At 41.3% G+C, this 15,481-nt stretch overlaps 1 protein-coding gene across 2 annotated transcripts in view; it reads left to right on the top strand.

The window, feature by feature from the left end:
* Nucleotides 1-15,481, top strand: part of LY96 (lymphocyte antigen 96) — a 41,811-nt gene that overhangs the window by 11,148 nt on the left and 15,182 nt on the right. The window contains exons 2-3 of one of the 2 annotated variants that reach the window (XM_011937182.1): nucleotides 2,673-2,762; nucleotides 7,921-8,049. In XM_011937182.1, coding sequence (XP_011792572.1) covers nucleotides 2,673-2,762; nucleotides 7,921-8,049 — 219 coding nt within the window. The remainder of the gene's footprint in view (nucleotides 1-2,672; nucleotides 2,763-7,920; nucleotides 8,050-15,481) is intronic. The other variant, XM_011937183.1, reaches the window with a different exon arrangement.

Below are 15,481 nucleotides of genomic sequence, written 5' to 3'. Positions count from 1 at the left end.
TCTCTCTCTCTCTCTTTCTTTCTTCTTCTTTTTTGAGACAGAGTCTTGCTCTTTCATCCAGGCTGGAGTACAGTGGCATGATCTCGGCTCACTGCAACCTCTGCCTCCTGGGCTCAAGTGATTCTTGTGCCTCAGCCTCCCAAGTGGCTGAGATTATAGCCATTATTTCTTTGAATAAACTTTCTGTAGTCTGTCCTTTTTTTCTTCCACTTCTGGAACTCTCATAATGCATATATGGTTCTGGTTGGTAGTATCTCACCATTACCTTAAGTTTTCTTCACTCTTTTAAATTATTTTTTCCTTTTGCTCCTCTGATTGAATCCTTTTGCAGTGATCTGTCCCTGAGTTCACTGATCCTTTCATCTACTTGGTCTAGTCTGCTGCTGAACCCCTCTAGTGAACCTTTTTAGTTCAGTTATTGTGTTCCTCAGCTCCATGATTTCTTTTTCTGTCTTTCTTTCTTTCTTTTTTTTTTTTTTGAGACAGCATCTTGTTCTGTCACCTAGGCTGGAGTGTAGTGGTGCAATCTTGGCTCACTGCAACCTCCACCTCCTGGGTTCAAGAGATTCTCCAGCCTCAGCCTCCCAAGTAGCTAGGATTACAGACACATGCCACCACGCCCAGCTAATTTTTGTATTTTTTTTCCATAGAGATGGGGTTTCGCCATGTTGGCCAGGCTGGTCTAGAACTCCTGACCTCAGGTGATCCACCCGCCTTGGCCTCTCAGAGTGCTGGGATTACAGGCATGAGCCACCATGCCCAGCCTTCAGCTCCATGATTTCTGTGTGGTCTTTTAAAATGTTTTCTTTCTTCTTATTGAAGTTCTCACTGCATTCATGTATTGTTCTCTTGACCTCAGTGAGCATCTTTATAAGAGGTATTTCAAATTGTCTGTCAGGTAAATCATATAACTTCATTTCCTTAGCATAAGTGAGGAAGATGTGTCTTGCTCCTTTGTTTGAAACATCTTTGCCTGATCTTTCATTTTCCTTGTTTCTCTGTTTGGCATCTGCACATTACAAAGCAGACATCTCTTTCAGTCTTCACAAATTGGCCTCACAAAGGAACATAACCCACACCTATTGTTGTGGGAATCAGGAGGATGAGAGAGACCTCAGGGTAAAGCAGGAGGATCTTTATTGAATGCACTCAGACCCAGCAGACTTAACATCTAAAAACTGGGCCCAGAAAAAAGACAGCACTTGACTTTTATACACACTTCTAAAAGGGGGTAGGCTAGCTTGAAGCAGGCTTACAGTGGCACGAAAGCAAGGATATAGAGGCAGAACAATTAATCAAATTGTGACAGGTTCATAACTCAGGATTACACATGACCATTGCTATGCAACCCAGATGTCTGTTATCTAAGTTTTGCTCAAAAGAGCCTTGCAGTGGTTTATCTCATAATCTTCACCATGGTGCCCAGATTCAGGCCTGCTCAGGCTTCTCATGACCTTCACTGTACTTCTTAAATAAAACAGAATACTTGAAGTTACTAGTTACAGAGAGCAAGAATCTATAAACTCATACCATAAAAGAAAGGAAAATTTGTTTTTCCTCTCCCTATGTTGAGGGAGTGCTGAGCACATTCCTTTGTGTCCTAGTTTCTCAGATAGCGTTTATCAAGACTTTTCCTGGGGCTGGGCCTTGCCTGCTACTGCCTTTGAGATGAGTTGGCCTAATACAGGAAAGCTTATTTCTTTCTCTTTTTAATTTTCTTTTTCTTTTTCTTTCTTTCTTTAATGTCCCACTTCACTATTAGCCTGGTTGGAGATTCTGGGGTCCTCTACCAACTCTTTCTCCCTTCAGGGAGATGCTGGCAGCTGTGTTTTTTTGTCCACCTATTCTGTGCTGAGCCAGAGATGGGGTGGTGGAGGGAACTGTGGCATCTACCAGCCCAAGCTGTTGTCTCCATTCCCCTGCCAGGCAGCTAGACTATGCCAGACCTGTCAGAGCTCTAGGACTGATGAGAAAGATGTAAGTGTTTTGGGGATCCCCAGAGAAGTTGGGGTGCTGGATGCACGGATTAACTCTCCCTCCCCAGGAGAAAGCTGAGGACTAAGATTTTTCATCTGCTCAGTCTGTGCTGAGCAGAGGGGAGGATCAATGATGCCTATCTGCCCAAGACACTGCCTTTATTCTCCCCTGGGTGGTAGACTGTGCCAGACTCCTCAGAGCTCCAAGACTGGCAAGACAGAAGCCAGTCCTCTGGGGAGCCCTCGTGAAAAAGTTGGGGTTCTGGACATGTGAAACAACTTCTTTCCTCCCAAGGGTGGAGCTAGGAGCTGGGGGTGGGAAGTCTCTTCCTGATTGTATAACACCACACCAGGGTAATAATCTCTGTTTAAAGAATGTCCCAAGTCTCCCTACTGGCTTTGTTGAATCTGGTTTTGAGTTCTCCTTGGGTGCAGGAGTCTTTCAATTAGTTTGATTTCTCACAAAGGGAATTTTTCTGTAAATTGTTGTGTTAGTGGAGGCAAGAAGAGTTCAGGGCTTCTGATTCTGCCACGCTGCTGATGTCATTCCTCTGGGGAGACATTTTCAAGTGTCATCAATTTTTCTTATTTTATGATTTTAATGCAAAATTAATCTTAAAAGGCTGATATCCAGAATACTATACTTATTGGAGATGATTTGTAGTAATTTATTGACATTATCTTTATTGCTTTTAGATAAAATGCAATACCCAATTTCAATTAATGTTAATCCCTGCATAGAATTGAAGGGATCCAGAGGATTGTTGCACATTTTCTACATTCCAAGTAAGTCCAAATTTTTGCTTTTATAGACCAATCAAAGGAGTTAAGAAATATCAATGATAAATGATTGTGTTTCAAATATACTTGTGTTCGTTATCTATTGCTATATAACAAATTACCATGATCTTTGTGGCTTAACACAGTGCACATTTATTATCTCATCATCTTTGTTGATCAGTATTCTGGGCATGGCTTACCTGTGTCTGCTTCAAGGTCTACCATCAGGCTACAATCAAGGTGTTTGCCAGGCTGGAGTCCCTTCTGAGGCTCAACTAGGAAATATATACTTCTAAGCTCATGTAGCTGTTGTCAGTATTCAGTTGTTAGTATTCAGTCCCTTGATGGCTGTTGGCCACCGTCAGTTCCTTACCACATGGGCATTTTCAATACGGCTACTTGCTTTTTCAAAGCCAGCAAGGGGGACAGTCAGCTAACTAGGCAAAATTCACAATCTTATGTAGCATAATCATGGAAGTAACACTCCATCAACTTTGTTGTGTTCTATTGGTTAGAAGCAAATCACTAGGCCAGCCCATACTATTGGGAGAGGATTACACAAGAACATGTGGGTAGAAATGGAATAACTTCAGATGTCCAATAATTTTACAGGTATATCCTTTGTCAATCATTAGGTATAAGTAATATTGGGTTTCCATTAGTGAAAGATCTGTGTGTGAGCAAGCCAGGATTTTAAACATTTTTAAAGATGGTCTTTCTAGAGAAAAATACAGTAATAATGTGATGACAGAAGGCAATGTGTTTTGTTTTGCTTTGTGTTGTATCTTGGTTTTCCTCTCTCTGACTCTGCTTGTTATCAGCTTAGAAAAAACTAACACAGGTGGGGTGATAGCATGGGGCTGTATCTCAATCTCTGTGCAGATACAAACCTTTTTCTTCTCCTACCAGTTACCCAACATTGCTTATTGCCTGTAAGCTCTGGAATCCCAAAAAACTTTAGTTTTAATCTTTATCATCATCATTATCACCATATTCACATCCTAGTTTAGATTTGGAGCTTGTTTTATATTAATGCTTTACAGAGTAGTTTTACATAAATAAGCTTAAACATTTTCCCCCTGATATTAGTTATCTGGCTTACTAGAAAAATGAAAAACAACAACAACAACAAAATTCCCAAAACTGAGAACCCAGGAATGATAGACAATAAACTTGTGTTTTAATTTTCATGATTCTAGTTGTTCAACCTGTTTTTTTGACACTCCATATCTGCATTCATTTATTCACTAAAAAATGCTTAGTAAATTATAAGTATCGTGCTAGGCACTGTGAATTCATTGATAAGATATTCTCTCTCTCTCTCTTTTTTTCTTTTTCTTTTTTGAGATGGAGTCTCTGTCTGTTGCCCAGGCTGGAGTACAGTGGCATGATCTCAGCTCACTGCAGTCTCTGCCTCCTGGGTTCAATCCATTCTCCTGCCTCAGCCTCCTGTGTAGCTGGGAGTACAGGCACCCACCACCATGTCCAGCTGATTTTTGTATTTTTAGTAGAGATGGGGTTTCACCATGTTGGCCAGGCTGGTCTTGAACTCCTGACCTCAAGTGATCCACCCACCTAGGCCTCCCAAAGTGCTGGGATTACAGGCGTGAGCCACTGTGCCCACCCAGTAAGACATTCTCTTGATCTTCAGGAATCCATCAGTGCAATAGGAGAGACAGATCTGCAGATAGTACGGTATAAGTGAAGTGATAGGAATACAGCTTAGTGACAGCACAGAGCAAAGGATGATTAACTCTATTTCCTCCAATTTCCTGGCCAAGGATAAAATAAATAATCTAAAGTTTTGCTTGGCTAAGGCTCTACAGTTTCTTCCTTTTTCCTAGGTTCTGTTTTCTGGTCTGTTGGCAGGTTTTACCCCTACACATTTGCCATAAAGGATAATTTACATAATGAGTAATCTCACTTTCAATTGAATCCCTTCCCCTTACACACAGGAAACAGGTTGTATCTTTCCAGGCCAAGATAATAAGACAGTACGAAATCATTTAGAGTTCTCTGAAAAGCAGACACTAAGAAGGAATTAGGCTAGAGATTTCTTGGAGGAAACACCTGTGAACAATAAGGGACGCCAGAGCAGGCTAGGAGAAAATTCATATTGGGGTGCAGCTCTGATACCTTTGAAAAGAGAGTAGGGAGGAAGGAGAATTAACTAGGATAACCCTCAGACCAGAATGCATCCCTGAGACACTCTTGGCCTGGGCAACATAGGGAGCCCCAGAGCAGAATGCCTGTCGTAAGAGTCCCATGAGAGGTGGGAGTAGCCTGGCTCTAGGGTCCTTGCAGTGCTGGATTATTATAGGAGCAGCCTATGAGAGGGTGGCCTCTGGCTGAGTGCTGAGATAGATGTGAAGGTGTGGCAGCTGCAGACTGTCTGCCAGCTACTCTCCTCACAGCAGCTGCCTTTGAAGGGAAATTTGAGGAACATATCTCGATGGCCATCACAAATGTTTTATAATTTCTCACTAAATATAACATTTATATAACAAATTATATTAATTCATCAACACAATAATTATTCAGTCACATTTTTATAGTGCAATTATGACCTGAGTTTCCATAGAATATACTATAATGTTGGTATAAAGTGTGAGACTACGTTCATGGAAATCAACCTTATTTTTATGGCCTTATTTCTACTTGAATTCGGAAGGAGATACAAGTACAAACTTGAACCAAAAATAGGTTGAGAATGGAAATTATATCTTTTGAGACGTCATAGCCTTGCTAGTAAATTATTTTTATATTATTAACTGATTGACAAATAAAACTGGAGCATAAGCTTCCTTTGAGGTTATTTCTGGAAGTTCCTGGAATTGTCTTTGGTAAGCTAAAAAACAGTCCTCTTATATACCACATGACAGCCACCATGTTTCTTTTCTTTTTTTTGAGACGGAGTCTCACTCTGTCACCCAGGTTGGAGTGCAGTGGCGTGATCTCGGCTCACTGCAGCCTTCGCCTCTCAGGTTCCAACAATTCTCCTGCCTCAGTACCCCTGGTAGCTGGGATTACAGGAGCCTGTCACCGCGCCCAGCTGATTTTTGTATTTTTAGCAGAGATGGGGTTTTGCCATGTTGGCCAGGATGGTCTCGAACTCCTGACCTCAGGTGATCTGCCCGCCTCAGCCTCTCAGATTGCTAGGATTACAGGCGTGAGCCACTGTGCCCAGCCCATGTTTCTTGTCCCTCACTCCAACACCCACATTGACATCCCTAGGCTGCTGATCCACAAAAGTGGTGTCTCATTGTTGCCATTGTTCATGTTCTTAACATGACCACAGGGGTGTCCAAGGCCAAGGAGTTTCTCACAATGTAAACTATTGAGTTGTCAAAGCAGGACTTCCTTTCCTGGAGTTATTGAAGACTGGAATCATGCTGTGTTTCACGAAGAAATGGAAGAAGGTCCTTTGCCCTGCATTGTCACTGGACACCACAGTGGCACTGTCTTGTGCTTCTGTGTCTCCAGGAATTCCTTGTGAAAACTGTCTTTCAACTTCTACACACAGCCCTGCTTTTGGAGAAGTTCAAGCCCAAGTCCATGGAGTAGGCCATGGAATCACTGTTTGAAACAGACCCCATGATATTCTTCTCCACACCCTACCCTGAAAGTTGAGAAGTGAAGACAAATGAGGAAGGTTGGTGGTGCTTCAGGTTCAGAGCAATGAGGGCCTGCATGAAGGCAGCACAGTAATGGGGATGAAAAGGAGGTTAGAAAGATTTACTAGGACTGGGAATTCTAGTGCCAATTTGGTGATGAAGAGGAGGAAATCATTTTTAGATCTGTTGGGTAAGGCAACTGGGCAAAATTTGAGTAGAGATATTGAATAAATACATGGGATCAATGCTCAGGAGAAAGGTTGAGACTAAAGTTGATTTGAGAATTGTCACCTTATGTGGTACTTGGTCTGAGAGAGTGTGCAGAGTGAAAATTGAGGAGAACTGAGGCTAGAACCTGGAGAAATCTAGGAGTCAATGAAGTAGACTGAGGAGGAGGAGTCAGAGAGATTGGAGGACACCTGGAAGACAGTGGTTTCACCAACACCAAAGAAGGTTTAGGGAAAGAAGCAGGCAGTTCTATTAAGCATAGCCAAGTTCAAATTAAAGTTAAAAAAGTTGTCTTTCGATTATGGTTATAATGAGTCATGGTGATTATGGTTATAATGAGTCATGGTGACTAGGAAAATACTTTCAGTGAGGTAGTGGTTGCAAAATTGTTTTCATTATGAAAAGGATTGTGCATCTTTTTTGGCCGGGCACAGTGGCTCATGCCTGTAATTCCAGCACTTTGGGAGGCTGAGGCGGGTGGATCACGAGGTCAGGACTTCAAGACCAGCCTGGCCAAGATGGTGAAACCCTATTTCTACTAAAAATAAAAAAAAGTAACTGGATGCAGTGGCAGGTGCCTGTCATCCCAGCTACTTGGGAGGCTGAGGCAGGAGAATCGCTTGAACCTGGGCAGTGAAGGTTGCAGTGAGCCAAGATTATGCCACTGCACTCCAGTCTGTCTCAAAAAAAAAAAAAAAAAAAAAAAAAAAGAAAAAAAAGAAAAAGAAAGAAAAAGAAAGAAAAGGATTGTACATCTTTTTCATTTGGGCCGACTAAATAAGTTGGAAGAGTTGAGAAAAATGCATTGATTACTGGAATTTTTCATGGTAGTTGGAAATAGGGGGATCATGAGGAAATTAAAAAATAGCCATATATTTATTTTTCATCAAAAGATTCTATTTTATTCTCAAGAACTCTTTCATCAGAACTCCTAGAAAGTTGACTGTCCCACTGTCTTTCTTTTCCCTTTCTTTTCTTTTGAATTTTCTAGCAGAACCATGACTAGAACTAGACATTTTATGTCTTTATTTCATTGTTTTCTCTATGAAGTTATGAAGGCTCTTCTGTTTTTAGGCAGAGCATGCATAGTTTTACCGTGGAACATTGTATTTGGTTATGATTTACTAGTTGCCCTCTCAGAACTTCAGTTTTCTCATCTGCAGAAGAAGAGTAATAATACCCACCTTTTAGATAGTTGTGATGATTAAATGAAATAATGTAAGAAAAGCACAGGGCTCCTTTTAACTATACAATAAATGTTAATTATTATGTATAAAAGAATCTACTATTTGAGGACCTAATGGGATTTTTTTCTTTTAAAGGGAGAGATTTAAAGCAATTATATTTCAATCTCTATATAACTGTCAACTCCATGACTCTTCCAAAGCGCAAAGAAGTTATTTGCCGAGGATCTGATGATGATTATTCTTTTTGCAGAGCTCTGAAGGGAGGTAAGTGTTCAATTCATATTACTTTTAGAATAGGAAATAATTCCTTATGAAAATTAAATACATTGAAAATGAAAACTTCCTTTTCTGGTAATAATTCTTTTTCTATCCAAAGTTTTTACTTTTAGCAGCTTAAATAGCATTTTATAATTATGTACTTGAATTGTTAAGATGACACTTATATGATTTGTATTGTTAATATTTTTCATAGTAACCCACCAGATTTTCTATACAGTCATTGGTTTCTTCAGTGACTTCTGCCTTTATGTTCCTCCTTGGAATTATTTACAGAATAATAACATCCAGAAATTAGGACCCTTACAGAGATCTTACACCAAGGGATAAAAAATAAAAATAAAAAATGAATTTAAAAAAAAGGAATTACCACTTTAAAACTATATTCCAGCTTTTCCATTTACCAGCAATGTGACTTTCAGCATGTTATTAATATTTAACCTTTCTTGGCCTCATTTTCCTCAGCTGTAAAATGGGGAAGTAAAACACATCATACATAGTTTTAAGAATTAAATTAGAGAATGTGTGTAAAAGAAAAAAAAAAGCCTAGTACAGTGCTCAGAATAAGAATTGTTACTGATTTTCCAGTCCTGTCATCTTTATAATGAGGGAACTGATGTTTGCAGTGGCTCAGTAAGGTGTCCATGGTCATTTGGAGAACTAGTAACAGAGTAGCCTCATAACTCTAAGATATGACTCTTCTCCTGTGTCATGCTTTCTCTTTGAAAAAAAAAATTCCCTTAGCAGATTACTATTTTTTTTTAAATTGTGCATTTCTTTTGCACAACTGTTTTACAATTATTTTACACAATCTCTGTGGGATTACACTGATATTTTACCTGAATCTTCAAAGTTTCTCTTTCTTGAGACCTCAGAGGTGTCAGACTCAAGTCAGCTTGTCTACTTCTTCTCTCCCTCCTCCCACTTTCTTCCATAAACATCTATTGAACCTAATTTGAGCAAATCATGATTTAGGTTCTGGTTATCTGAAGTTGAATGGTAGGATCTCCTTGCTCAGAAAGTCACTCTGGGGAAAACTGGATTGCCATATGCAGAAGAATGAGACTGGACCCCTATCTCTCACCACATTCAAAAATCAACTCAAGATGGATTAACAACTTAAGCATAAGATCTGCAATTATAAATATAGTAGAAGAAACCTAGGGAAGATTCTTCTGGACATTGGTCTAGACAAAGAATTTATGACAAAGATCTCAAAAGCACAGGCAATAAAGACAAAAGTAGACAAAAAGGATTTAATTACATCAAAAAGCTTCTGCATAGCAAAAGAAATAATGGAGTGAACAGACAGTCTGTAGTATATGAGAAAAAATTCACAAACTATTCATCCAACAGGGTACTAATATTCAGAATGTACAAGGAACTCAAACAACTCAACAACAACAACAAAAACAACCGCATTAAAAAGTGGGAAAAGTGGCCGGGCACAGTGGCTCATGCCTGTAATCCCAGCACTTTGGGAGACTGAGACAGGTGGATCACAATGTCAGGAGTTCTAGACCAGCCTGGCCAACATAGGGAAACTTTGTCTCTGCCAAAAATACAAAAATTAGCCAGGTGTGGTGGCATGCGCCTGTAGTCCCAGCTACTTGAGAGGCTGAGGCAGGAGAATCCCTTGAACCTGGGAGGTGGAGGTTGCAGTGAGGTGAGACCATGCCATTGCACTCCAGTCCAGGTGACAGAGTAAGACTCAGTCTCAAAATAAAGAAAAAAAAAGTGGGAAAAGGAGATGAATGGATACTTATAGATACTTTTCAAAAGAAGAGATAGAAATGGCCAACACATATATTAAAACATGCTCAGCATCACTAATCGTCAGAGAAATGCAAATTAAAATTGCAATGAGATATCATCTTACCCCAGCCAGAATGGCTATTCTTAAAAAGACGAAAAGTAACAGATGTTAGCAAGAATATGGAGAAAAGAGAACTCATCCACTTTTGGTGGGAATGTAAATTAGTACAGCCTCTATGGAAAGCAGTATGGGGATTTATCAAAGAACTAAAAATAGAACCACCATTCCATCTAGCGATTTCACTACTAGGTATCTACTCAAAGGAAAAGAAATCAATACATCAAAAAGATACCTGCACTCATATGTTTATTGCACTAGTCACAATAGCAAAGATATGGAGTTCACCTAAGTGTCCATCAACAGACGAATGGGTAAATAAAATGTGGTATATTTACACAATGGAATATTATTAAGCCATTACAAAAATAAAATCATGTATTTTTCAGCAACATGGATGGAACTGGAGGCCATTATCTTAAGTGAAACAAACCAGGCACAGAAAGTCAAATATTGCATGTTCCCACTCATAAGTGGGTGCTAAAAATGTGTACACTTGTACTAGAGAGTGGAATGATAGTGAAGAGTTGGGAGGGTGAGGGGGTGGATGATGCAAAATTAGTTAATGGGTATATGTTACTTGGGTGATGGGCACCCTAAAAGCCCTGACTTGACCACTACACAACCTATGCAGGTAATGAGATTGCACATGTACCTGGTAAATCAGTATATAAAAAAAAAAAAGTCACTCCATTCTGGGAAATACTGTCACAAAAACAAAATTTACAATAAAATTACATGTAATTTTAATTTCATTACAGGTGTGAGCCATTGCCATACAATAAAATTATATGTACATATAATTATACTAAATATAATTTTATTGTAAATTAATTGTAAAAAAGTATATGTAAATAACATATAGTTCTATTAGCAATAGAACTATATGTTACTAGTTTTAACTGTATAGTTACTAAATAACTGTGGCAGAAAAACTGGGACAAGGTGTTTTTTTTTTGAGAAAAGATCTTGCTCCGTCACCCAGAATGGAGTGCAGTGGTGCAATCATAGCTCACTGCAGCCTCAAACTCCTCAGCTCAGGTCATCGTCTAGTCACAGCCTCCTGAGTAGCAAGGACTACAGGCACAGGTCACTATGCCCAGCTAATTTTTTTTTTTTTTTTTTTTTTTTTGAGTCAGAATCTCACTCTGTCACCCAGGCTGGAGTGCAATGGTGCAATCTCAGCTCATTGCAACCTCCACCTCCCGGGTTCAAGTGATTCTGCCTCAGCCTCCCGAGTAGCTGGGACTAAAGGTGTGTGCCACCATGCCCAGCTAATTTTTGTGTTTTTAGTAGAGACAGGTTTTCATCATGTTAGCTAGGCTGGTCTCAAACTCCTGACCTCAAGCCATCCGACCTCCTCGGCCTCCCAAAGTGCTGGAATTACTGGTGTGAGCCACTGCACCCGGCCTTAATTTTAAATTTAATTTTATTTTAATTAAAAAATAAAGATAAGGTCTCACCTTATCTTGAGCCCAGGCTGGTCTTGAACTCCTGGGCTCAAGTGATCCTCCTGCCTCAGCCTCCCAGAGTGCTGGGATTACAGGTGTGAGCCATTGCTCCTGGGCATTTTTAAATTTTTTGTAGAGACAGGGTCTCACTATATTGCCCAGGCTGGTCAGACAAGCCTTCAATAGAGTATTTTATTAGAGTCTTGAATCTGAAAGCATCAGAGAGTGATGGGGAAAAACATTCCCTGGAGAGGAAACAGCATATGCAAACACATCTAGTCATGAAAGAGTATGGTTTATTTGGAGAGTAGTTTTTTTGTAGTTGGAGCAGAATGTGCTTGTGGGGAATTGCTGGAGTTGAGCCTAGAGAAGGGGGCAGTGTGAGCATATAAGTCATGCGCAAAATATTGGCCTGTATCCTATAGTCAGTGGGCAGGGATGACCCACTGAGATTTCCATTTTTGCAGATAACTAGCATCCATATGGCAGGAGGTGGGGGTAGGCTGAGGCAGGAAACTTGGGTGGAAGGAAGAGCATCCAGGAGGCTCTGTGAGAGACCATGAAGGGTGAACATCACGTTCACCAGGGAGCCAGGGAGTAGCAGGCAGGAGATGAAAGAGAGCGTTTTGGGAGACAGAATAGGCAGGATACACTGATTTAATGTGGCAGGCAAGGATTAGGTAAGATCAAGAACCTCTTGGGCTGGGTGCCTGTAATACCGGCACTTTGGGAGGCCGAGGCTAAGAGTTTGAGGCCAGCCTGGGCAAGGAGGTGAAACCTCATCTCCCAAAAAAAAAAAAAAAAAAAAAAAAAGTGGTGGTACCAGCCTTTAGTCTAGCTACTTGGGAGGCTGAGGTGGGAGGATCACTTGTGCCCAGGAGGTCTTGGCTAGCTGTGATCCACCATTGCACTCTTGACTCAAAAGAAAAGAAAAGAAAAAAAAAAAAGATAAAGAAAAAAAAGCACCACACTTGAGGGCCAGTGACTGGATGTATGGAAGTGCTGTTATCTGAGATGATGTGTACAAAAGAACAGGCAGGTTTTTTTTTTTTTTTTAAGGGAAACATAATGAATTCTGGCTTGGACATGTTAAGCTCAAGGTAATTTTGGAACATTCAAATAAACATGGCCATCTGGCAGCTGAGTATGTGGGCCCAGAACTTAGGACTTTCTGATTTAAGAAGCATTGACGTATCAAGAGTCCCTTGAAATCTGGAAGTCAAATTTGCAAGTACCATACATATCTATGTTTAAAATAATTTTCCTTTTGGTTGTTATAAAAGTTATACATCTTTATGATATGATATTTAGAAAATATGGACAAGCAATTATAAAGTAAAAGTTACCCATAATCTCACCAGTTTTTACACACACACACACACACATATATATATATGTTTCTTTCAAAAACACATTTATGAATCAATAGATGGATATTTCAAAGCATCTTAAATTTAATAAGCCTGAGCTGGTCATGGTAGTTCATGCCTGCAATCCCAGCACTTTGTGAGGCCAAGGCAGGTGGGTTGCTTGACATCAAGAGTTTGAGAACAGCCTGGACAACATGGTGAAATGCCGTCTCTACCAAAAATACAAAAATTAGCTGGGCCTGGTGGCTCATGACTGTGGTCCCAGATACTTGAGAGGCTGAGGCGGGAGGATCACTGGAGCTTGGGCAGTGGAAGCTGCAGTGAGCTGTGATTGCACCACTGCACTCCAGCCTGGGCAACAGAGCAAGATCTTGTTTAAAAAAAAATTCATAAGCCTGTAAGTTCTGTTACCGGGATTTTGCTGGGGCTGCTGTTACTAAGTACCATAAACTGAATATCTTAGAAAAACAGAAATTTATCATCTAACAGCTCTGGAGTTCAGAAGTCTGAAACCAAGATAACGAGGCCATGCTTCCTCTGCAGGAGCTAGGCATGGATCTGTTCCAGGCCTCTCTCCTAGCTTCTGGTGGCCTATGGCATGTCTTGCCTTGTAGATGGCCATCTTTCTCCTGGGGCCCTTCACTGTGGTCTTCCCTCCTATGTGTTCCTATCTCAGTGTCCAAATTTCCCCTTCTTAATAACGGATATTGGACTAGGGCCCACCCTAATGACCTCATTTTAACTTAACTGTCTGCAAAGATCTTGTTTCCAAATAAGGTCATGTTCACAGGCACTGGAAGTTAGGGCTTCAACATATCTTTTTGGGGGACACAATTCAATGTACAATACCATCTGAGGCTCGGATCCCGCTCCCTGCATAGCTGCCCGGAAAACTAGACTGGACCATGAGTGAGCTGCATGGATACCTTTTGGGAAGAGGAGAGGAGAGCCTAAGAAGGGGTTCTGTTCTCCCTCGCCCTTCCTAAGTTCCCTCTTGCCTTCTTCATTGTGGGCAAAGCTTCAAGCTAACTTCCTAAGAAAAGAATGGAAGGGTCCATTCCAAGATGGCCGAATAGGAACAGCTCTGGTCTGGAGCTCCCAGCGTGATTGACACAGAAGATGGGTGATTTCTGCATTTCCAACTGAGGTACCTGGTTCATCTCATTGGGACTGGTTGGACAGTGGGTGCAGCCCATGGAGGGTGAGCCGAAGCAGCACAGGGCATCGTCTCACCCGGGAAGTGCAAGGGGTCAGGGGATTTCCCTTTCCTAGCCAAGAAAAGCTGTGACAGACTGCACCTGGAAAATTGGAACACTCCTGCCTTAATACTACACTTTTCCAGTGGTCTTAGCAAACAGCACACCAGAAGATTGTATCCCACACCTGGCTCAGCAGTGAGCCTTGCTCACTGCTAGCACAGTAGTCCAAAATCGAACTGCAAGGCAGCAGCCTGGCTTGGGGAGGGGCGTCCACTATTGCTGAGACTTGAGAAGGTAAACAAAGTGGTGGGTAGCTCGAACTGGGTGGAGCCCACCGCAGCTCAACGAGGCCTGCCTGCATCTGTAGACTCCACCTTTGGGGGCAGGGAATAGCTGAACAAAAGGCAGCAGAAACTTCTGCAGACTTAAATGTCCCTGTCTGACATCTCTGAAGAGAGCAGTGGTTCTCCCAGCACGGTGTTTGAGCTCTGAGAACGGACAGACTGCCTCCTCAAGTGGGTCCCTGACTCCTATGTAGCCTAACTGGGAGACACCTCCCAGTAGGGGCTGACTGACACCTCAGACAGCTGGGTGCCCCGCTGAGACAAAGCTTCCAGAGGAAGGATCAGGATCAATATTTGCTGTTCTGCAGCCTCTGCTGGTGATACCCAGGCAAAGAGGTCTGGAGTGGACCTCCAGCAAACTCCAACAGACCTGCAGCTGAGTGTCCTGACTGTTAGAAGGAAAACTAACAAACAGAAAGGAATAGCATCAACATCAACAGAAAGGGCATCCACACCAAAACTCCGCCTGTACGTCACCATCATCAAAGACCAAAGGTAGATAAAACCACAAAGATGGGGAGAAACCAGAGCAGAAAAGCTGAAAATTCTAAAAACCAGAGCGCCTCTTCTCCTCCAAAGGATCGCAGCTCCTCACCAGCAACGGAACAAAGCTGGATGGAGAATGACTTTGACAAGTTGACAGAAGTAGGCTTCAGAAGGTCAGTAATAACAAACTTCTCCGAGCTAAAGAAGGATGTTCAAAACCATCGCAAGGAAGCTAAAACCCTTGAAAAAAGATTAGATGAATGGCTAACTAGAATAAACAGTGTAGAGAAGACCTTAAATGACCTGATGGAGCTGAAAACCATGGCATGAGAACTTTGTGATACATGCAGAAGCTTCAGTAGCCGATTCAATCAAGTGGAAGAAAGGGTATCAGTGATTGAAGATCAAGTTAATGAAATGAAGTGAGAAGAGAAGTTTAGAGAAAAAGAGTAAAAAGAAATGAACAAAGCCTCTAAGAAACATGGGACTATGTGAAAAGGCCAAATCTACGTTTGTTTGGTGTACCTGAAAGTGATGGGGAGAATGGAACTAAGCTGGAAAACACTCTTCAGGACAGTATCCAGGAGAACTTCTCCAACCTAGTAAGGCAGGCCAACATTCAAATTCAGGAAATACAGAGAACACCACAAAGATACTCCTTGAGAACAGCAACCCCAAGACACATAATTGTCAGATT

This window comes from Colobus angolensis, unplaced genomic scaffold (genome assembly GCF_000951035.1).
Source record: "Colobus angolensis palliatus isolate OR3802 unplaced genomic scaffold, Cang.pa_1.0 Scaffold16, whole genome shotgun sequence".
NCBI lineage: Eukaryota > Metazoa > Chordata > Mammalia > Primates > Cercopithecidae > Colobus > Colobus angolensis.
This window is presented reverse-complemented; position numbering and strand designations above follow the sequence as displayed.